Source organism: Zootoca vivipara, chromosome 7, assembly GCF_965207765.1.
Source record: "Zootoca vivipara chromosome 7, rZooViv2.hap1.1, whole genome shotgun sequence".
Lineage (NCBI taxonomy): Eukaryota > Metazoa > Chordata > Lepidosauria > Squamata > Lacertidae > Zootoca > Zootoca vivipara.
This window is the reverse complement of record NC_142590.1, coordinates 38,416,236-38,440,349: the sequence shown is the minus strand read 5'-3', so window position 1 is coordinate 38,440,349 and position 24,114 is coordinate 38,416,236. Positions and strand designations below refer to the sequence as shown.

Below are 24,114 nucleotides of genomic sequence, written 5' to 3'. Positions count from 1 at the left end.
CTGAGATAATGCCTGTCACACAAAACTTCCCAAAAATAGAGCTCTTTGCTGCAGAGAAGGTTGCGGGGAGGGAAGGTACAGTATATGAGTTTCAGGAGGCAGAGTCCTTTAGATCTATTTAAAAAGCTGTAAGAATTATTGCTGAGTAGAATGCTTGAATATTATGCAACATGAAGCCTTCTCTCTGGCTTTGTCATATAGTGAGTGACCGAGAATATGGTGCTGGTTTAACACCTTTGAGGGCAGTTCTGCCTTCCCCATCCCTTTGATGGCTGGGTGTGTGTATCATGATGACACAGAACACATTGCAGGGGAAGGGCCCTAGCTCAGAGGCAGAGCTTTTGCACTGCATGCAGAAGGTCTGGAGAGCTACTGGCAGTCAGTGTTGACAGCACTGAGTTTCGTGGACCACTTGTCTGATTCAGAATAAGGCAGCTTCCTATGTTCCTGCATAGGTTTTTCTTTGCCAGCCTGGGCTGGGGGGGGTGAACTGTTGCTGGTGGGGGGAGGCTTTGCTGTGGCGGAGGACCCAACTTTGCCATGGTGGGTAGCAGAGCCTGTTGAAAGCATGTACACTATTTTATGACATTTTTTTGTTGGTGTAATAAAGATATTGCCCTGGTATGGACTCTTACTTATGGACCAACATAGTTACTTTTAATATCCTTGTGTTTATCCTTTCCACAGTTTCTTATAATATGGAATCTTGGGCATTAATATTATGTGCTATACTTTTTCTTCCATTCTAGTAATGGGAGTTAGTTTCTTCCAGCCTTTTGCCAACTAATCTTTCAGCAGAAGCTAACTTATTCCCTAGGGATTGTTTGTGTTTAGATAGTATCCCACCCATCCAATCTACCAAGTGAAATAACTTTGGGATTGGTTTTTATCTTATTCTCTTTAAAGTTTTATATTACATTAATAACTTTAACCCAAAAGCTTCTTATTTATTTTCAGTCCCATCAAAGATGCTTGGAACCTGCAGTGTAGGGCCAAACTGTGGGACTACCAGCCTCATATAACCAACATGCTTAAGTTTAATTAACACATGAAGAGGTTAATACCATAGAGTAAGCTGTCCCACCAGGCTTAGCTATGTCTACTTCCCCTCACCTTGGGAGGTAATCAAGCCTTTGTTCTCCCCCAGGCTACCTGAGAATGTGAAGAAGTTTGAGCTGGTTTCTGGACTCCAGCCCAGCCACATGGCTTTCACCAGCCATTCTTGAGTTCCTACATACCAATAATTTAGGAACTTTCACCACTTCATAACTAAGCGAACTACTGCCTCTGTGCAACTTTCTCAAGCACTTGAACTTGACCTTTGGAGAGTCTGTAAGTAAACCATTTTTAAACTTACCAAAGATGTGTGGTCTTTTAGGGAAAGAGGGAAACTTTGGAAAGAAACTTTTAAAGAGGGCATTTTGGAACTCCCATCACCCCAGACTAATGGCTGGGCTGGCTGGGGCTGACAGGAGCAGGAGCCGAGCGCCTCCTTATCGTTCTGGCAGCTGCCCTTTCTCCTTTCCTCTTCATGTCTGATTTAAGCGAGGCACTTGCCAGAAACAGGCGTTATCAGCACCGCCATCCGCCTGACTGGCAGAAAATACGTCCAGGTGTACTTCGGGGGAAGTTCTCCCTTTGTCCTCGAGAGGGCGCTGCTGCTAAACCTAAGTTCCCCGCGGGAGCTGCGTTTGCAAGGCGGCATTCTTTCGCGAGCCGAGCTGCTGCGCGCGCGCCGCGTTTTCTGTTTCTGCCCCTCGGGAGAGTCGCTTTTTGCACGGCTGCGCCGGCTGCCTTTAAAGTGCATGGGGAAAACCCGCGAAGCTGCTGGCGCCCGAAGTAAGTATCGCAGGCTTCAAGGGGACAAAGCGCGACCAGGAGTTGCACGCGTACTTTGCAAGCTCGATCTCTTGCTGAAGCATGCTTGGATTGCGCGGGGCGTTGCAGGCGATGCTGCGCTGTCTTTCTCCGTTGCACCAGCCGCTTCGGTAGCTGCTCCTTGCCCCTGGCTCGAATCGTTTAAAAGTTAGCCGTCGTTGACGCTGCAACCAGTAAGAGATTCAGAATGGTCTGCAAGTGTTCCAGATCTGTGGCAACTCTAGCATTTTATTTTATTTTATTGTTGCAAGCACGGTTATTTTGCTCGAAGCATTATTCGTTTGTGTGTGTGTTTTGTTTTGCATTTTTGCTTCCAGCCGGCACTCGCGGAGATAATAATAGCATTAACAGAGCTTATTCAGCCTGTATTTTAAAAGCCCAGTGCATTTTCTTTTTAAGAGTTGAGTACAGCTGAGGCGGGTGAGAAGGGGGGGTGGGATACAGAACTCATTTCCATCTAGGCTTGATGGGTGCTTTCGCATCGCGCTTCTTCGCCTCCCTGCTGTATTTCTGCGGTTGCTAATAGCGTTGGATGGACGCAGAAAGGAGAAAGATTGGCGGGGGAAGATGCCATCATCACACTTGCGTTTTCTGAGTGGGACGGAGGAGCCAAGAATCTCGCGTCCTTAGATTTTGTTTAGTAAAAGAGTGAGATTCTCGAGCCTGGTGAAGCCAGTTTAGACCCATATCTGTATAAACCCAGTTTAATCTGTTTGCTGATGAATCATAAAGCTTAGCCGAGCCTCTGGACCACATTCTGCACAACTTGTTCTGTGCACTACTTGTTGTTGTTCAGTCTTTTAGTCGTGTCCGATTCTTCGTGACTCCATTGACCAGAGCATGCAACAACTATTAAGCTTATTGGATTGACCAGATCTCTTCTCTGACATGCACACAGTGACTTTAGATCTTTTCCTGCAAAACATTTCTCATTAAGAATAGCCCACACTTGTAACAGAAAGCATCTCACAGAGCTGTAATTATAAAGCTAGGGTTCCTAAACGTGTAGCACACAGGTGCTTGCATGGTGTACTTGACTATATCCAATATTCTGAACTTGCATAAATGGTGTATCTTCACTAGTGGAGAAATGAGGGTTCACCACTGCTCGTTGCTCACACCTACACAGGTAAGCCACCTGAAGCTTAGTTTGTTTCAGGTACTTAATAAGTGGTGGAGGAGCATGCGGATTGAGTTCAATTTGATTCTGATGTATACAGGTGTGTTGGATTCATTACCTGTAATTGGCTTTGTGTGATCTGCCCTGTGGCGGTTTTGTGGCAAAAGGTGGGATTGAAACAATGGTTCAAAACTCCCATTGTTCTAGGCACATTTTGCGACAGGGAATTTCACCAGTGCAAGCAGGTTCTGAGTTCCGGGAGCAGCACTGTGCCTAAGATTTTTCAGACTAAAACTGCAGAGTGGAAGGAAAGGAGGACCTTTTTCTGCCTCCCCACTTCCAGCTACTTACTCTCCGAAGGCTGGAGAAGAGACCATCTTAAGAATATCAGAGGGGTGGGCAGGGGAAGGACTGGACCACATGAAAAATGAACATAAGATTTTAGCGGCAGTTCATTCATTTTCAGCTTTGTATTCTTGTGTTTTTTTAAAAAAGCGCACCTATACATTCCACTGTTGCACCCATAACCTAGGTTTAAGGTGCCATTTAGCTCCTAGCTTTCATATCTCAGTTTCTAACACTGGAGAGACCCCAAATAAAGAAATGTACAAGCTAATGTTTTGTTTCCCCTGCTGGATTGGTGTTACCAGATGCCTAGCAGAATATCTGGGGGGAAACCCTGCATATTAAGGATCCTGTAGCTGTTTATAGAAGCCATACACTAGAAGAGGGCAGTAGCTCCGTGGTAGAGCCTTGCTTTATAGGCAGAAGTTCCCAGGTTCAGTTTTTTGTTTGGGGAAACCCAGCCAAATAGGTGGGGTATAAATGAATAATAATAATAATAATAATAATAATAATAATAATAGTTGTTGTCATTGTCTCCAAGTAGGTATGGGGAAAACTCCTGAGTGAAATTCTGGGGAGGTGCTGCCAGTCCGTGTCAATAACATGGAGCTATATGGAACTCATGGCCTGATTATTTATAAGGTAGCTCCTATGTTTTACGCAATATGTTAGCCCCAGCATGCCCCCCCCACCTTCACTTTCCTCCTCCCCCAAAGCAAAGGTTTTTCTTCTTCCCTAAGATCAAGAAAAGAATGTGGCAATGTGTTGCTTCTGACTGGGCAATACAGTACGTACAGCGAGCAGATGACAAAACGGGCAAATGACAAAACCCATCCAAAAATGCCTCCACAGGAATGGCATTTCAAGTAATTGTCAGCTGATGAAAAGTGATAACTAATAATGCAGGCATAGGCAAACTCGGCCCTCCAGGTGTTTTGGACTACAATTCCCATGATCCCTAGCTAACAGGACCAGTGATCGGAGATGATGGGAATTGTAGTCCCAAAACAGCTGGATTATGGAAGCCTGAGTGCAACCCATCTTTAGACGCTCCCAATATGTTCTCCTGGGACCCCCTGCCCATGAAAACTTTTTAAAGTTTACCTCCATCCAGAATTTGCGGCAGGAGGGGAGTCTTAGTAGGTGTGAAAAGTACTGCCTGGTGGCAGAAAAGTTTTCTTTCCTCAAAGGCATCAGCCCCAGGGGCGTAGCTAGCTGCTCCAGCACCCGGAGTGGCGGGGGCCGGGCGAGCAACTCGGGGGGCGGCCATTTTGGGCAGCGCGGGGGCCCGAGCCACTGCGTGACTCCCAGGAGAGATGCGTGGCTCAGGTGCGCTCCAGGCCAGGCCCCACAGTAATGGCTGCCCCCCTTGGTATGCCATTTTGTCACTCCGTCAGGGATGTCACCCCTTCCTAGGCCCCTGATCAGCTCAAACCGTTATGTATCTGAATGCTGATTTAGAAGCCGCCAGCATTCCCCTCAACAACCTTGGCCTTGGTGGGCACATGCCAGGACTGGGTGGCGAACGAGGCAATGATGGGCAGAGGCTAGTTTCTCTTACATCCTCCCCCCCCCATCCTCCTTGGGCAAGTGAAAGGTCAGGGACTTTTCAGTTCAGGGACACATTCCTGCCAGACCAGAAGACTCAAGGATGTGGCCGGGGAGGGTGCATGGTTTGGGAGAGTCCCAAGAATCAGATAGAGAAGCTTGGAGGGCTGCATCCCACCCTGCAACTTAAGTCTTGCCCAAGAGTGTTAAGACTAGTATCCACAACAGCACAATTTCATGCATGTTTACTATGTTCAGTGTTCTTTAGTAAGTGTGTTTGGAATGGAAGCCTGGCAGCAAAAGCCTTATTCAGAAGTAAGACCCAATGGTTTCAATGGCACTTACTCCCAGGTTAAGTGAGTTTAGGATTGCAGCCTTACTAGCTAGTCTTTTGACGCATAAGTGGGGGCCTGTGGACCCCTGCACTTACCGGTAATTCCTCCCATTAAGCAGTCCCTTTCAAGGATGCTCTAACACACACACACACACCCCCGTTTTTCAGTATTCTCCCTTTCCATATCTTTTCAATGCTTTGAACTTTCTCGGCCTTTGTATTTACGTATTTTAGTAAATGTATACCCTTTCTGTTCATCTGGTGCTGCCTAAACAAAACACATATGGATACGAGTATGTGTTTGGATAGCTCTCTCTATGTGTGTGTGTGTGTGTGTGTAAGAAGAAGAAGAAGAAGAAGAAGAAGAAGAAGAAGAAGAAGAAGAAGAAGAAGAAGAAGAAGAGTTTGGATTTGATATCCCGCTTTATCACTACCCGAAGGAGTCTCAAAGCGGCTAACATTCTCCTTTCCCTTCCTCCCCCACAACAAACATTCTGTCAGGTGAGTGGGGCTGAGAGGCTTCAGAGAAGTGTGACTAGCCCAAGGTCACCCAGCAGCTGCATGCGGAGGAGCGGAGACGCGAACCCAGTTCCCCAGATTACGAGTCTACCGCTCTTTAACCACTACACCACACTGTATGAAATACAAATAAATAAAAGATGAAATACAAATAAATAAAAAAATGCAGATCTCTTATAAGGGCAAGGAATAGCTGAAACAAGACTGTAAAGGTGCACGTCTAAATATATTTAACTTAGCAACTAAGCCCTGGATTGAGTAGAACTGACTTGTGAAGTAAGTGTAGGATCGCGCTGCTAAGTTTTGGGATTTTGATCTCGCAGCCATTGGTGTGAGGAGGGATCCACTACAATTCCCCACCTCCTTTTCTGGAAGCGTGGGCTGAGGATGCTGAAAATGTCATTGCCGCAGCTTTTATGCAAGGGGGAAAGAGAGGACTTTTTCCCTTATGAAACTGTCAATCTCCCTTATTATTTTGTAAGCGATAAAAATTGCGTTAAGCTGTTAGCCTCCCCCACAGAAATCATCCTAGAAGGCTGAACTGGAAAGTGTTTGCTGTGTTGCTTCAGATGCAAAACAAATGGCAAGCTGGTCTTCAGCTGAATCGTAGTGGAAAACTCTGATTCTAACTTCTCATACCTGACTGAGTCACCATCCTTCCTCTCCACAAAGATGGATTCCTCCCATGCCTCTTTGTGGTTGCTTAATCAATATTTTCACCCTCCTTATACCACCAAGCCTATTGTCCACTGTGACTGGCAAAAGCGCTCTGGGATCTCGGGCAGAGATCTTTCCCCATTACTACCACCTGACTATTTTTGTTGGAGGGTTGAACTTGGGACCAGCTGGCATGCAAAGTGTTAGCAGTAACCAACAGGCTATGTACACAAGACTATACCTCTAAAACACAGTGAAAGTACAACATTTTCCCCCTCAAAGCATCGTGCGCACTGTAGTTTACCCTTCAAAGAGTTACGATTCCCAGGAATTCTTTACAAAATACAGTGACCTGTATTCTTTGAGAGAAAGAATGGGCATTTATTATAATTATCATCATCACAATCCTTCCACATTTATATAGTGTTTAAAGGCTTGGGTTCTATGGTTTTTCCTCCAGTCTGTAGATGATATAATATATTGCTGCATGCCACCCCAATCTCCAAGCGGTACGAGATTTGAGGGGTTTCAGGCGCTCGCCCGGGGTTTGTTTCCTTTTGGGAATGAGGCACTGTGGAGACAGTAGTGTCTTGATTATATATGGTTTGTTCACACATATATGCAACCTGAACCTACGATGGAATGGCTCACAGGAGAATGTTAGCTGCTTTGAGACTCCTTCGGGTAGTGATAAAGTGGGATATCAAATCCAAACTACTCTTCTTCTTCTTCTTCTTCTTCTTCTTCTTCTTCTTCTTCTTCTTCTTCTTCTTCTTCTTCTTCTTCTTCTTCTTCTTCTTCTTCTTCTTCTTCTTCAGCGTCCCCAAAGGGTCTTGTTTCTCCCATAGCCACAGCCTTGGATTCTAGCAGAAATCAGCCATGGCACTCTCCCTCTCCCTCTCCCTCTCCCTCTCCCTCTCCCTCTCCCTCTCCCTCTCCCTCTCCTTTTCCAGCCTGCCACTTTTTCTTCTAGGCCACATCACAGCACACTCTGCCCTCAAACCCCAGCTTTGTCCTTCTAACTACCTGCGAGCTGGAGGAGAAGCCCCACCCATTTAACATCTGGCACAGAGCCCTTTCCTTTGTTCTCTTAATGGCCAGTTACCTCATCAGGAGGCTAGCCTCCCTTGATTAGCTTGCTAGGATTACAAGTGTCTGGCACCCACAAACTTATAACAATATGACCTGTTTTTGCCCTCTTTGTTTGGTGGAGAGGGGCCTGAAGGGGGGAAGTATTGACTGAAGCATCTTAGTAAATAAAATGGTTGAGTTGCATCTCTTGGCTTTGCTCCTGGTGGCCACAGAGGCATCCCACGAAATGGGTGGTATGTAAGGAGCCTGATCCTGTAATCCAATTTATTATAAGCGGCCGGTCTCTGTGAGGTTAATTAATTGGTGTTGTTAAGACAGGCAGCGTACCACGGCTTAAGCCCCGTATAATCCTTCAAGTGGATTTAAGAAGGATTGACTCGCCCACATTTTGTAGACCCAGCAGGTAGGTAGATATTCCTTTGAAACTGGTGTGAGTTGTTGGCGACGAAGCTAGATCTTGGATCGAGCAACAAAGGTAGCTCACATTTTAGCATCTCTTTATATTTGCAGCATATCTGAATATTATTAATTCAGTTATTTGCCATAAGGGACCAGGGTGGGTTGCAGCAATTTAAAAATATTGGGATGAATTCAGCATTGTGCTTTGTTGAACATTCTGTCAGTGCAAACCTCTCAGCTTGCCAGACAGAACAATCCCCCTCTCCTCTTCGCTGTGTTGTTTTCAGGATTCTCCCGACCATTCCCCTAGGCTGTTTTGGGGGGGAGCAGGGGGAGGGGGGGAGCCCAGTTGCACAAGTAGAATACCTTGCCCAGGGCTTCTGCAGTTGGGACTTGTTGATTCCTGCCCACAATATTAATAACAGTTTTAGACAAGTTACAGTCACAGGACTATTCCATTCTAGGGGTTGGATTCGGATCTATTGCCTGTCTTCCAAAGAACCTTTGAATATCAGACAATCTTACCACCTTAGTATTATTTCTGTTATATCCCTTTTTGGCTGTTCAGGCATTTGAAAAGCAGGAGCACACAAGTCAATGTCTTCTGGGACTGCTTGTCTTCTGTGGTCTCACACCACCATTTCCCACAGGGGCACATACTAATATAATTGTTGGTGTTACGGGAGATCCTTTCTTAGACTTGGAAGGTTTATTTTCAAGTGCCTTAGAGACTGCAACAGACAATGCATCAGTTCTGCTGACCTTGCAAGGTACAAACCTGAGATTCCCTGACAGTAATCCCCATCTCTCCTCTCAATTTCTCTCTGATATAAAGTACGTTACTATGGGAAATCTTACGGCAGGGATAGGCAACCTGTGGCTCTCCAGAATTCAGACATGGTTGGACTCCAAATCCCATTGGCCTCAGCCAGCATGACCAAATGGTCAGGGATGGTAGGAATTGTAACCCATCAACACTTGGAGGGCCACCAGAACATCTTAGTAAAAATTAGCCAGGTTCAAAGTAGAGAGAAAGACCTGAGCACGCTTGCAAAGGGAGTCTGGAGGTATCCTTTGCAGCAGCCCCAATGCCAGTCCCCAGATCCAGCTTTTTAGGTACCAGTGATGGCAGCTACCAGATTTTTAGAAGACATCTGAAGGCAGCCCTGTTTAGGGAGGCTTTTAATCATAGCTGCCAAGTACCCCGTATTCCCCGGGAAACCCCCATTTTTCCTTACCATTTCCCGGCGGTCTCCCGTTTGAGCTCCTCTCCCGTAAATCTCCCTTAAATCTGCTCCTGCCGTCAGCCATTTTTCTGGTGCTGGTTTGCCCATCTACAGGCACCAGAAAATGGCCGCCGCTGGTGCCGGAAATAGCTTCTACGCATGCCCGCGGCCATCTTGGAGGTGGCCGCATGGCCACCCCCTAAATGGCCGTTGGACAACTTCCGGTGCAACTTCCAGTGCCGCTGCTGCTGCTGATCCCGTATTTTTCTGCGGGAGACTTGGCAGGTATGCTTTTAATGTTTAATCGATTGTTTTATTTTTCTGTTGGAAGCCGCCCAGAGTGGTTGCGGAAACCCACCCAGATGGGCAGGGTATAAATAATAAACTATTGTTGTTGTTGTTATTGTTGTTTGCACTCCTGACAAAGACCACTGACTTGGCCATGTCATACGGGACAGAATCAGCTCCAGAGTAGTCCCATGTTTATGCGAATCAAGAATCGTTGGGCTGTGCCAGGGATGCATTCCCCGAAGCTGAAAGAGGCACTAGATTAATACACTTCAGATTCATCCAATCTGTCTGCAGCTTTAATAAATCTGATTTCATCACATCTCTTCATTAAATATGGATAAGATCATCCAGGATTTCTTTCACTGCCACGTAATTCAGTTTCCCATTTAGCTTGCCCAGCTCATGTGAAAAGTACAGTTTCCACTCGTCCTGAAGATAACAAATTAATCCCAGTTTCTAGGTTTCTCTGCCTCTGCACCAGATCTGAGATTGCATATTTCAGAACACAGGGCTCTTAGAGATTTATCAAAACAATTCCCTGCCCTTTCTCTCTTTATAGGTTGCCGTTAACCTTCAGACTGGACCACGCTTTGCAATACTGTAATCTTTTGTGCATTGCCTAATTTTTGCAGGTGTTTGAAAATTATAATGAAAAAAATTAATATACAAACACATCTTAAAGGCTCCCTGCAGCAATACAACTTGTACACCTTTTAAGATAATTGCTAAATCACTTAGTCCTCGGAATACGTTTTTCTCCCATTTCATCTTGCGCTTTCCCGTCACTCGAAACCTTGCATATTATGATTAACACCTGATTCATACAAAGCATATTCATTTTTGCATGGTTATCGACTCAACTGTGCAATTACAGTGATTATTACACCATAGATCTATGGGTACGTGCTGTGCAGCCCCCACTCCAAAATCTAGATAGCATGAGTGGCATCAATAATTACGGAATTATGAAGACCTGGGAGCTATGGCTCTCATATCATAAATAGACGACAAGTAGTCCGTTGCCATTATGTGTGAATCTGCTGGTAATGGCAGTGGCCTTCAGCTCATGCATAAGAAGAACCGGCTGAATCAGGCCAATGGCCCATCTAATGATCCATCGAAGTCCAGGATCATGTTCTTACAGTTGCCAATCAGGCAGATACCTGTGGGAAGCCCAGAAACAAGGAGCACACCTGCCTCCTTGCAATTCGCAGCAACTGGCATGCAGAGGCCACGGGAGCCAGTAGATTAGGGTTATTTTAATACTCGTCCAGTCTGTTCCACACAATGAATCTTAGTTGTGGACTGCAAAACTCTTTTATTTATTAATAGGATTTCTAACACACCCCTTATCAAGTAGTAATAATAATAAAATCCCAGGGCCAGGTACATAGAAACTAATAAAATATATTCTCAGATGAAAATTCAGCAGGGCAGCTAAAACAGAGAGTCGGGGCTTTAGGCACAAACAATTTAAGCACCACTCTAAGCAATAAATGCCTGGGCAAGCTCAGTGGTAATCTAGGATTGGAACCCGGTTGGTGTTTTGGGTTGCTGCCAGATGACCTGTTTATTGAGCATTCCTCCTTACTTGTTTGCACCAAGTTTGCAGGGAGGTTCGATGACATTGCGCATTTGTTCTGATCTGTTTGTGGGGAGGTTATACCATGTGGCATCAAACAGTTGTTATCCCACACTTTCCAGTGCATTTTCCTGTCACATATCATGAAAAGTCCAATATTGGGGGCAGTGGGTTTCTTGCACAAGATGGCCAAATCAGCTTTCATTGGGCCACCCGAATTTGCCAGTATGTGATTGATAACAGTGCTAGTCTGGAAACGCCCAGTGTCAGATATTGGTTGATGTTCACACAGAAGGGTCAGTCATTGTTATTATTTATTAAATTTCTATAGAACCCTTCATTTGAGCATCACAGGGCAGTTTACAATATAAAAACGCACGAATACGTAACAAGCAAAACGGTTTGTTTTAACCATGGTCTGTTGGACAAAAGGGACGGCAGCAACGCGTTTAATGAAAAGTTGTGACAAAAACTGCTACCTGCAATAATTAACTGGCAGTTAAGTTGCTCCTTGTGTGTTGGGAGGACAGCATTCCTCTCGTCCTCAGTTCATGCTTTGTGTTTTTTTATCCCCCCCCCTTCTTTCCCCACTGTGACGTTTTCTCTTCTCCCCTTCCCTTTTTTTTCACCCCCAGCCTGAATCAGGACATCAGACCTATTTCCTGGTGAAACTTTAGATGACCTGTATCATCAGCCTCTGTTTTTAAAATGGCAAGTGCTACTTTGCGCCATGGAGTGACCATCACTGGAGCTATCCTGCTGGTGACGGGGACTCTCTGTTTTGCTTGGTGGAGTGATGGCGAGATGGGAGCCGCCCCATCTAGCAGTGAGCCAAAGATCATGCCTGATGGAGAGGCCGGACCAGTGGCAAGCTCTTCTTCCTCTAATGCGGTGCTCAGGTCCATAAGCTTCTTCTGCTGTGGAATTGGCGGTCTCCTCCTCCTCTTTGGCCTTCTGTGGTCAGCCAATGCTGGGATAGTTTCTCGCCGCTATCAGTACCATTTTTCCAGGGACCTTCATTACTCCACCGTGGAGCCTCTTGAGAAACAGACCTGCAGGTCAGCACGATCTTTGTGCCCAAACCTGATGGGGGGAAAATTGCTGCTTAGCTAAAACTGGGATACGACGTCTATGATAGACAATGATAAAATATTGCTTTGTGGTATCTTTTTTCCCATTTGCTGCTTTTGTTCTACAGCGTAGTAGTATTTTCCCTGGCTAGCACTGTTTCAAGGTGAACTCTGACATCTCACTATATTGTTGCTTCCCACACATAAACACTTTGCCCCTTGGAAAGAAAAGGGAAGTCAAATGATCAAAGGTTATGTGAAAGTTTCACCTGTATACAAGCCATGTTTGCTTAGCAAAGCACAACGGAAAAGTAATCGCTGTGGCCTGATGATGATCAGTGGCCCATGAAATGCACATTAACCAGTGGGAATGTGGTCAAGTTTGACACTTGATATTCTAAATATTGCGAAAGGGCACAAATGTCCGTATTGTACAGGTACTGCTAAAGTGCTGGAGGCATCTGATGCAGGGGTAATTCTTCACTTAAATTGATGTTGTATGCATTTATTTTTTTATTTTTGCACTTCCTGTCTGTATAATTCAAATATGCCCACAGAAGGTACATTCAACTTAAGAAAATTCTCTTCTGCTTTCTCTATACCCAGTGCTTTTTCCCTTTAAAAAAGTTTAGGGGCACTCTCATTTTCCTACTCTCATTTTTCTACTCAAGGAAACGGCCTCGGTCTAAACGGCCTCGGTTCGGTATACCTGAAGGAGCGTCTCCACCCCCATCGTTCTGCCCGGACACTGAGGTCCAGCTCCGAGGGCCTTCTGGCGGTTCCCTCACTACGAGAAGCCAAGTTACAGGGAACCAGGCAGAGGGCCTTCTCGGTAGTGGCACCCACCCTGTGGAATGCCCTCCCACTAGAGGTCAAAGAGAACAATTACCAGACCTTTAGAAGGCATCTCAAGGCAGCCCTGTTTAGGGAAGCTTTTAATGTTTGATGGATTTCTGTATTTTAGAATTTCTGTTTTTTTGGAAGCCGCCCAGAGTGGCTGGGGGAACCTGGCCAGATGGGCGGGGTATAAATAATAAATTATTATTATTATTATTAAGGAGGCCAAACTTAGATTCACAAAATGTTTAGGGGTATGCGTACCCCTGCATCCCCCCAGAAAAAAGCACTGTCTATACCAGGCATCCCCAAACTGCAGCCCTCCAGAAGTTTTGGCCTACAACTCCCATGATCCCTAGCTCACAGGATCAGTGGTCGGGGATGATGGGAATTGTAGTCCAAAACATCTGGAGGGCCGAAATCTGGGGACGCCTGGTCTATACCTATTCTTGTGGGTTTCCCCACAAGAGGCAGCAATGGACAACAACTTGGATGCCTTTAAAAGAGGGTTAGGCAAATTTGTGGTGGATGCAGTTGTCTGCCACTACTAACCCTGATGCCTGTGTCCCGCCTCCACTGTCAGAGGCAATAGGCTCCTGAACAGCAGTAGCTGGGAACTGCAGGAAGGCAGAGTGGTAAGAACTCTGAGAACTGGATGCTGGACTAGATGGGCCATTGGCCTGATCCAGCAGGCTCTTCTTATTTTGTTATATAGTGCACAAGAGACCCACGGTGCAATCCTGTATATACCTACTAAGAAATAAGGTCAGTAAGATGCATATCCCAGGTAAGTGTGCATAGAATTGCAGCTGTGGAGGCGCGTTTACACGTCACATCATGTGACATTGTCCTTGAGGAACACATGAAAAGAGGGGGGTGGGGTTTTTGTTTTGTTTCTCTCTCTACATTTGACATTGAGACTTCAAGAGTAATAGCTACAGCTATGAAGTGGAAAGATTACTGAAGTCTTGCTTGCGTGTGCTCTTGCAAACCTTATTTTGCACCAAGATACCTCTTTTTCAAAATAATGATTAATTGGTTTTTTTTATTATTTTGCCTTGGCTTGTTTCAGCACCTGGGATCCAAGCACTATTCCCTCCTATGAAGAAGCCTTGAATTGCCAGCCTGCTGAAAATGCCCCAAACTGCACACAGCCCAACAGCCTGAAGGAGAGCAGGCCCCCCTTGTATCAAGTGGTGGACGAAAACGACACACGGCATGCCGGCCGTAGGCGCAGCTCCTCTGATAGCGTTTTGTTCCGGAATATTCTGCCAAGGCTGGAGTCAGCATCGTGGGATGACTCGAGCATTGTCTGCGGCACTCCGCCCCCTAGCTATGAGAGTGTTCGCTCGTGCGACGGATGATCTTGGGATCAGGTTTACCTTGCTTGGGAATCTCTAGATTACTCTTGAGCTGACACCTGCCTGCCTTTTTCTTAAATTAATTATTTGTGGCAAGCTGGAGTGGAAAAGCTAAATAGCTATTAAAAATACGAACAACTGTTTTGTCTTTTTGTAGGGGTCCCTGCCGGAGGTCGGTCTCGACCTTGCTTTTTTTAGTGTGCGACTAATGTGAATACAATGCTTCATGTGCCGAGAATGATACTTCAGAAGCACATACTAAGTGCATAGAAAATTCAAACTTCTGCTAAATGAAAGAACTGCTTTCATAGGTTACACTGCTACAGGCCTTTAAGGACAGTACACAGCGAATTTGGGTAACCAGGCTGTGGATATATGACATTTTGAAAATGTTCTGAAATGCTCTTAATAAAATTGCTATCAATTCTGAATTGTTTTATATGCATAGCGGGGATATAGGCAAATGTGTTTGAGTTCTGAACACCAAAGGCAATATCCAATGCATGCAATGAAACTTCCTCTTCCTCTCCTGTGCCCTCCAGCTTCTCAAAATCAGCTCCAGAGGGTTGGGAACCTTGTGAAGCAGATTTCTTTTGGGGAGGGTTCGGGGGAAGGAGGAAGAAAGGAAACGGAAGTCCCATGGCATCGGTACAACTCTGTTGGTGTAGCATTGGATTACAACTCCATGTATTGTGGCAGAGAAAGGTTTCTATCAGTGCTGGAAGGTTTCCTAAGTACAGTGGTACCTCGGGTTAAGAACTTAATTTGTCCTGGAGGTCCGTTCTTAACCTGAAACTGTTCTTAACCTGAGGCACCACTTTAGCTAATGGGGCCTCCCGCTGCCGCCGTGCCACCGTCGCACAATTTCTGTTCTCATCCTGAAGCAAAGTTCTTAACCCGAGGTACTATTTCTGGGTTGGCGGAGTCTGTAACCTGAAGCGCCTGTAACCCGAGGTACCACTGTAGCCCCTAGAAGCCATTATTTGATTATATTTGGCCAAATGTTATTCTTAACGAGGTCATACTTGAATGGGGACAAAATTCAGTTTCAAGCCAGCATCCCAGTCTTGAATATAAATGCTATCTATCGAGACCGCATTATCTTTCATAGTTATGGTGTGTGAATGGTCTTCAGTAGGTCTGGACTCCGGGAGAGTTTCTTTGCAAATGTTGCTGATGAGTTACGGAGAAAGTTTTGGTGAGCTGGGATGGAGAGGGTGGTGCTACTGGTTTCAGTGTTTTTTTTTTTATGCATATGCATCTCCATGCAGGCAAGCAAGAGGCATTATCATAGTTCAGAGACACCTCATCTAGGCAAAAGCAGGAGGATGCAGAGCAAGCCCAGTGAGAGGCATAGCCTGAGAAGAGGGCATGGCTGCGGAGAGTCTCAAGGGCTGGCTAGAGAGGCCTTGGAGAGCTGCAGATTGCCCATCTCTGCCTGAGATCATACAAGGTGTGGGAGGGAAGACAACCCCCAATTCGTATTAGGATGGTTACTCATAGTTAACAAAGATAATACGCTTCTGCTGCTGCTGAGGAAGAATGCCATGTCATCTGAAACATGGGGGGGGGAAGAGGGCAGGAGGAGGGCTGCCTTCCCTGGAAGTAACACGATTTAGTGGAACCACTGCATGCATCTATATTTGGATTCTGTGAGGATCTAGCAGATGAGAATGAACAGTTTATTTTCCTAGTTTTTTTAATGTTAAAAAAAGTAATTGTTACGGGGGAGTATTAGGACTGAGTCACATGTTTATTTTTGAGGTGATAGAAGTCTTCAAGCAATGACTTTACTGCTTCATTTTCACATGGGAAGTTATTTGTCTCAAATATTGCCCACATGAACATCTCCAGCTAACTACGTAAAAGGAAACCGTTTAGAAATAACATTTTCTCTGATGACACGGTAACTTTGGTGATTCTCGCACAGGAGGAATTTCAATTTCATGTGAAGATGAGGTGGTCAAAATCTCACAAGCAGGGGCTTTATCCTTACCCAAACCAATTCCTTGAATCTTATAATTGGTAAGGAGAAGTTTTTTCTTCTTCTCTTAGCCTGCCTTATCTCTCTTCAACTCATTTCCACCTATCACTCCCCTTTTTATTTTCCCCCAAAGTATTAACAGTAGTCTGTTTACCCTTAAGCTACAAAAGACCTCTGGAAGTCTTCCAGTACTCTGTGCAAATATCTATTTCCTATTAATCTTATTTCATACAATGTTTAATGACATTTATTTAGTCAGTGTATGGACAATGGATACGCCAAGACTTCTGTGTTTTTACCAGTTGCAAAACAGGCAGGAATCCAACAGGTAAATATTTATCAATTGCATCTCCATGATGGCAAAAGAGGTTACGGTTGAATTTATGCCTATTCTACAATAGTTCACTCCTGATTCTAAAGTGTGACTGCTATGGAAGTTCTGATAGGAAGTATTTTGAAGTGGGCAGGCTGCGGTATTGCTCCCAGTTTGCTCCCAGTTAGCCTTGCCCTGCCCTAGCCAAGACAGGAAAATGGTAAGAGCCTGTTTGTGTCATAAACCTGGCTTTTGTGTGTTATGTGATCAGATGCAAACAACAAGAATAAATTACTGGTCATATAAATTGAAGCCATGAAGCTAGGCTACTGTGAGAAATTAAAATGGCGGCTACCAGTAGGCCTGAGTTATTGTTGACACCACTCCCCACCAGATAAGCCCTTGAGGACCTGCGGGTGGATGAGGGAACCCAACAGAGGTCATGTTGTAAGAGCCCCCTCCATCCAAGAGTTAACTGGACAGGTGACAGGCAAGCATTCAATAGGTGAAACATCACTACGGTACATCTCCGCAGTGCGGGGTGGGGTGGGGAATACCTGATCTGAATGTTGTTATAGCACAGTTATTAAAGTACAGAGACTCTGTCAAAACAAAGTTAGCACCTTTGTTCAGGAATTCAGAGCACAAGGTGTCTGCTGTTGCTGCTTCTTTGATAGGACACCATAACAAACTTTACTGATATAAAACCTGGTTTAATACAGTATTGTAAAAAGTAAGCTAGCGTGGGTGGCGTAGCGCAATATTTAAGCCACGACGCAAACCAATAAAACAGAACATGTGCTGTTGCTTCCACACTATGCCAAAAGGTGATCTAAATGTTAAGAGAGAGAGAGGGACAAAAAGATTCGCTCCGCTATACATAAAAATACAACCAATCATCGTATGTTGATATAGTGCCTAAGATGAGACAGAGTTCTCAATTTGCAACCCCAAGGTCACTTAGCTCCATGGAAGACGATGCTGGCATTGAATAGTCCTGACGCCAAGAACCACTTCAGAAAACAGAATTGTTCCTGTATGTGTCTCAAGGAGGAAGCTGTAGCCTTTTTGCATGACACCTTTTTTTCAAATGTTTGTTTACCAAATAGTGAAACAAGAGATCGCTGTCGGGGATATAGATGGCCCAGCTATTCAGGTTTTCTTATGTCATCTGCCTGTAAATGTCAATTTGAGATAGTCCCTTCCCCTTTGCAACACCATCAACGGAGCAGTTACAATAAACTGCAACCATTGCTCCCCGGCCTGGAGAAGGTGTCTAGGTGATAACACTCCACAATGATTCCTTGTGTAAAGAAGGTATGGGTGTCCTTGTTCAGTGTACAACTCAGCCCACCCCAACATTAGAAGCATAAGTATACCTTAAGTGGGGGTGCAGATTTATGAGGAAAGGTTAAGTAAGAAGGACAGCAAAAAGAGGAAACTTTCCAACAAAAATTGCTCAGGCAAAAGCAATTGCAAGCAAAGAATCCAGACTTTAGTAAATGGGATCAGAACTACAAAATTAAAGGTTTGAAGGCAAAAGAGGGGAGGGGAAAAAACAACCAATGTTAAGAAGGAGTTGATTTGATTTTAAGAATTAGGTCAGTGTGTATGATCAAACTGCCATGATGAGAAATGTGGATTGAGTGGAGCCTGGCCGAATTCAGTAGGAAGTAAAGCAGCACTGAGTCTGTGGACATCTCATAATATGCGCACTCAGCTCACAAATCAACCCACGTTTATGGCTCAGCCATGTTGGCTGACTCTGCAGTGGATAGTAAATGTGGGTTGATTTGGGAGCCAAGCGTGAAGTGAAGTTATCCTGGGATGCATCACTACCACATAAAAGACAGCTTGGATTACTCAATATTTGTAGCCTGCCAATTTTGTCACATAAAATAGAACCCTTACAAAGCTTTCTTTCTTTCTTTCTTTCTTTCTTTCTTTCTTTCTTTCTTTCTTTCTTTCTTTCTTTCTTTCTTTCTTTCTTTCTTTTCTCTCTCTCTCTCTCTCTCTCTCTGCTTGAGGATTGCTCACAATAAATAACTGAAATGATAATTCCTTAAGGGGCAAGGTGACACATATTAATGTTCATTTAAAAAGTGCCTTCAGCAACCAAAGCTCTGGCAAACTTCACATCTGGAACCCTCGAATTTTAACTTTCAGGTAATTTGAGGAAAGGCAGCATTGTGTGCAGCGTGTTATCTTCTGTCACATGTTCGATCAATTCTTCCTTCAAACTAAAGAATAGGTTATGTGGGTGTTAGACAATGGATCTGGCAGCATCGGGAACGCAATTAAGTCTGGTATTTTTAGCAGGGTTGCACCCTTTTATTGGTTAAAGGGAAATATTCTACTCTGAAATTAACTGCACACAATATTAGATTATCTTCTCTATATGTATTCTTGTTTCATGCTACCTAGTCAAATGTAAAGCACAATCCTATGCAAGTTTATCCAGAAGTAAAATCAATTATGTTCAATATTAGACTATATAAAACCAGTCCTAAAGGATCTTCACTGGCTCACAATATGTCACAATATGTTTTTGAGCCATAGTTTTGAGCATCATTCAAAGTGTTGGTGTTGACCTTTAAAACCCCAAACATCTCCACCCCCATCGTTCAGCCTGAACTCCTCCTAGGGCCTTCTGGCGGTTCCCTCACTGCGAAAAGCAAAGTTACAGGGAACCATGCAGAGGGCCTTCTTGGTTGTGGCGCCTGCCCTGTGGAACGCCCTCCCTTCAGATGTCAAAGAGATAATTAACCGTGCAACTTTTAGAAGACATCTGAAGGCAACCCTGTATCAGGAAGTTTTTTAACGTTTGATGTTTTATTATGTTTTTATATGTGTTGGAAGCCACCTCGAACGGCTGGGACAACCCAGCCAAATGGGCAGGGTATAAAACAACAACAACCACAACTACAACCACAACCACCTTATGCACTCATGAATAAAGGGCTGCCAGTGTTTTAATAGCCCCGCTCCTGTGCCTTTCCCCATTGTTTTGTGTTTCTATGAGGCAAGCATAACTTCTTTAATTTCTTCACTTTGGGCTCAACGCTCAAGATCAGGGCCAGGAGAAAAGCTGGAAACTTAACATGAAAGATGCCAAGCCAGTGAAATCACTTCTCTTCATCTGATTTACCATCTCTAATTTCATTGAAAAGTTAATCCTTCTGCAGTAAAATTACATTAGTGCTTCAGAGACAGAATATAATCTCTTCATAAAAAGCTGAACAGGGGGAGGTGGGGAGGGGGAACGCCAGCTCTTAAAACATGCTGGATTTTGCTAGTGATCATTTCAAATGGAATGGACTTTCAATGCAGCTCTGAAATTTCTCAGGGGCTTCCACATAAACCTAGCATGGATACATTTCCCATGATACTTTACTGCTGATTTGTTGCTGTAATTATTGTTGAAAGCTCTCCCAACACTTTAGGATTGGTAGTTCTTCAGTGGCTTGGAGGTGTTATGTCTGGAACACTTTATGAAAACAGCTTTAAAGGGATGGTACAAATAGTTCTGGATTCCTAAATAATTATTACCCCTTTCTTCCTTGACTGAAATATCCAACTAGACCAGCCTCATCATTCCCATGCTTCCTTACTGAAAGGGAAAGTGGGAGGGGGACAGCCATTTGCAGCATAAACTGCGAGAAGGGAAACCCCAGATCAAGTGGGAAATAATTATAGGAGTGTTTAATCTTGATTTTTCAGCTTTCTGTGCAGAGGAGTGACTACTTCACACATTGCAAAGATGCCTCTTGTGGATCATGCACTCAGCCGGCAGCCAACTTTTTAGGTTCATCATGAGTTCCCTGCATTCCATTGTGCTGGATTACACACATTTTCAAGAAGCAAAAGTTCAAGAGACTTTTTAAGATAAGACTTTGCTTGCTTTTAAAACAGAGGATTAACCTTGTGGGAAACAAAGGACAATGACTTTCATTCCTTTGCCCTGAAAGTGACTCGGGCAAAATTTGGAAAAGGTTTAAGGATGGATTTGCATAACCTGTACTATGCCAAAGGGTGGTATGGGGTGCTAGGGAAGGGGGTAGTACCTCTGGTGGGGGGACGGGACACATCATGCTTCTTCCAGGGTAGTTTGTCCTCTTTTGGTCCCCACCCTGCACTCAGCTCTCACCTGTGGCTCCTAGAAGCAGTCAGCATGCAACAGCAGCCCCAGGAAATGGTTTCAACTGGCCAGGTTGTATGGCACCTTGTGCGCTTCCTTCTGGCAATTCCTGCAGCCAAGCTGGTGCCAAAAATATTGCTCTGCTTTCAGCAAGCACAGGAACTCCATACACACTGCCCAGGCTTGCGCCCTGGGAAGGTCACTTCAGTGCTGCTAACACATTGGTTTGACTTCACCCCTGGAGGCACACTCCATTGTCTCTTGAGACAGGCGGACGCCAACAACTACTACACCAAAGTCTGTATCCCCCACCCTACGTGGCATAGATGTATTCTGTTCCTTCCTCCCATATACCTGAAAGGATTGAGATACGATGCACATATGCTACTGTGCTGAAAAATGCTACGTGTGTACAACCCAAATGCCATTCCCCAAATATAAAAGCTATAAACATAGGAAAACCACCTTAAGTGCAACTACTGCTCTTATTGACAGTTGCTTACCACCCACTTGAATCTTAGACACATGATTGATTGATTGATTTTGCTTATATGAAACTCCTTTTATGGTGTCTCCTTCCTAAGGTGCATTAGATGGTGTGTTCACCACTTGATAACCTGGGACAGAGTGTTATGAAATGTGCTGGCACCTCAAGGGCTGGAAGGAGGCCGCAGAATCCATGATTATGTAGACCTTCCATTTTTGGACATACATAGAGCACACCACTCCATAACCAGAGGAACGCTTGTGGAGAAGGCCTATAGCTTCCATGCCCTGCTTGCAGGCTTCCTAAAGCAGGGATTGGGAAGTGGTGGCCTTCCAGATGTTGCTGGACTCCTATTCCCATCAGCCCCAGGCAGCATGGCCAGCAGTTAGGGGTGATATGATACCCAACACCTGGAGGGCCACAGGTTTCTCATCCCTGCCCTAGAGGCATGTGTTTGGTCTTGGTGGGTTGTAAGATTGAATCACAGAATCATAGAGTTGGAAGAGACCACAAGGGCCATCCAGTCCAACCCCCTGCCAAGCAGGAAACACCATCAAAGCATTCTTGACATATGCCTGTCAAGCCTCTGCTTAAAGACCTCCAAAGAAGGAGACTCCACCACACTCCTTGGCAGCAAATTCCACTGTCGAACAGCTCTTACTGTCAGGAAGTTCTTCCTAATGTTTAGGTGGAATCTTCTTTCTTGTAGCTTGAATCCATTGCTCCGTGTCCGCTTCTCTGGAGCAGCAGAAAAGAACCTTTCACCCTCTTCTATATGACATCCATTTATGTATTTGGAGCAGGGGGGATAGCCCTTTCATGGCTTAAAACAAATTTATGCTTAGTATTCCAGGATTCTAATCTTCTGGGAGTATCGGAGATTAGAAGAGGAACTACATGTCTTTGGTGAACCTGGTTATTGTGATGAAATGTTGTTTTCTGCTGCTTACGATTGCTGTCACGGACAGTGCTTGGACTCAGTAGCATCTTCTCTATAGGCCATACCTTTGCTCTGAACTAAGCTCACAAACTGACAGTTTGCACTGGTCAGAGGGAGGTAGTGTAAAACAGATGTCTTCCAAACCATGCCCACCGACCCCCTCGACCTAGAAACCAGGATCCTGCACAGATGAAGATATTGGGGATCCATTACAGATCTTTCAAAAAAGTCAGGGTTTTATTGTGGTAGAAAAAAAAAGTGTGTTTGTGAGTTCATTGTTCTGGAAGACTCAGCTGAATAATGCTGATACCGTGTGCCAGCATGGCAAAGTATCTGGAAACTTCTCCCCCAGCAATTATATCTGTAATTGGCAAGTTTAGAAATGCCCCAAAACAGACAAGTTGTTCATCCAGCTCAGCATCATTCAGACTGACTGACAGTATCTCTCCAGGGTCCCCCCCCCCACTGTCAATGTAGGTGTCTATTAAACTAGAAGGGTATATATGCACTTGAAGAATCAAGAAACAATAAGAAGCAAGGTTTGGGGGGAGGATTATTTAGATTTCTGATTTGTGAACAACTTCCATTTTTGAAGGTTCATAATTTAGGTTGGCTTTCTTGCATTAGGCTAGCTTTCTTCAGCTTTTTCCACAGCACTTTTGGTGGAGCAGTTGTGTAAAATACCCACTAGATGGCAACCTACTCCCAAAACTTCCTTCTACAAATCTCAAAGGTTTTTAAGGAAGGGAGTGTGGTTTTTTTGGGGGGGGGGACCCAGCAGAATATTATCAGCTGCTTGAGGAGAAAATGCCATAACCTAAGCAATCTCCCTTGCCTCCAAGCCCATTCACCTAACTATAACATAAAAAAATAAAATCCGTATTATTTCTGATTTCACTAATGGTGGGAAAGAAGATATGAGCCACTGCATTACAAAGCCATGCAGAGGCAAGAAAAGGGTGGCGGTTTTTAATTCACCCAAGAAGAAAATTGTAAAAATGGACCGATTATTAAAATCCTTCATATAAACTCAAAACTAGCAAGCGCCAACAAGGACTGTGAGAATGGTCCCTAAGGCAGGCAGGCAAGCAAGCGTGCGCACAAAAAAAAATTGGGGGGGGGGGGGGAGGAAGAATAGAAACTTCCACTCTATCAACATGCATGAGCAGACTATTAAAGCTAGTCAAATGACTTATAGTGGAATCCTATACAGGTCTACTCAGAAGTAAGTCCCATTGAATTAAACAGGGCTCCCTCCTAGGGAATGCAGCCTGAAGTTTGTCAATATAATTGTAAATGAATGATTTTGAGAAAGCGCTTTAAAGGGTGGGGCTATGATTGACATTTGATAGTGAAAGGCTCATCTACGTGAGGGATTATATTTATCCTGCCCCACATAACTGAGTTATGAGACTCTTGCCTCTGTGAAAGGAATGGGGTGGGAGGTGGGGGGGGGTGACAGGAGCAAAATGTAGTCGTTGTGATAACTGGTCTGACTGAAAGAACACATTTGGGGGGTGGGGGAGTAAGCGATCTTGTGAAGCCTCCTTCCTACTTGCCTTTCATAAGCAACAACTTCATTATCCAGAGCCTGGGGGAGCCACCCATGCAAGATTGCGCACTGCAAAGGCCATGCCATCTGACAACACACAGGGGCAGGAAGGTTATTGCCCCACCAGAGAGTCCCTTAAGGTCTAGACAAAGGACTGGGCTGTGGAGCAGTCAGTTGGCTCAGTGGGTACAGTTTTTCTAATTCGCCAGTGAGCCTCTGAAAGCTGGCAACTGGGATCCGGTTCTAGAAGGGTCCTAAAACCTCCCTCCCTTTGGCAAAGCATTCTCAGCTTTTGCGCTGTATATACCTAGGGGGAAGGTTATTGTAAAGTGTCCCTGGGCAATGTTACTCATGTGTGAATGGAAGGATCTTGTTTGCATTCATTACAAACCCATTAAAAGCTGGCTGGCTGAGACCTGGGCAGGACTGGTCTGAAGGTTG

General features: G+C 44.7%; 1 protein-coding gene across 3 annotated transcripts; it reads left to right on the top strand.

Moving 5' to 3' along the window:
- The first annotated feature begins 1,184 nt into the window (after nucleotides 1-1,184).
- On the top strand, nucleotides 1,185-14,690 carry TMEM61 (transmembrane protein 61). Of its 3 annotated transcripts, none has more exons than XM_035124344.3 (3): nucleotides 1,185-1,332; nucleotides 11,627-12,049; nucleotides 13,971-14,690. In XM_035124344.3, exons 2-3 carry the CDS (start codon nucleotides 11,700-11,702, stop codon nucleotides 14,260-14,262), a joined length of 642 nt encoding a protein of 213 aa, XP_034980235.1. In that variant the 5' UTR covers nucleotides 1,185-1,332; nucleotides 11,627-11,699; the 3' UTR covers nucleotides 14,263-14,690. The 3 variants fall into 3 exon arrangements, with proteins under 3 accessions (XP_034980235.1, XP_034980231.1, XP_034980233.1); XM_035124340.3 differs by lacking the exon at nucleotides 1,185-1,332 and adding an exon at nucleotides 1,717-1,839; XM_035124342.3 differs by lacking the exon at nucleotides 1,185-1,332 and adding an exon at nucleotides 1,872-2,051.
- Nucleotides 14,691-24,114: the final 9,424 nt, after the last annotated feature.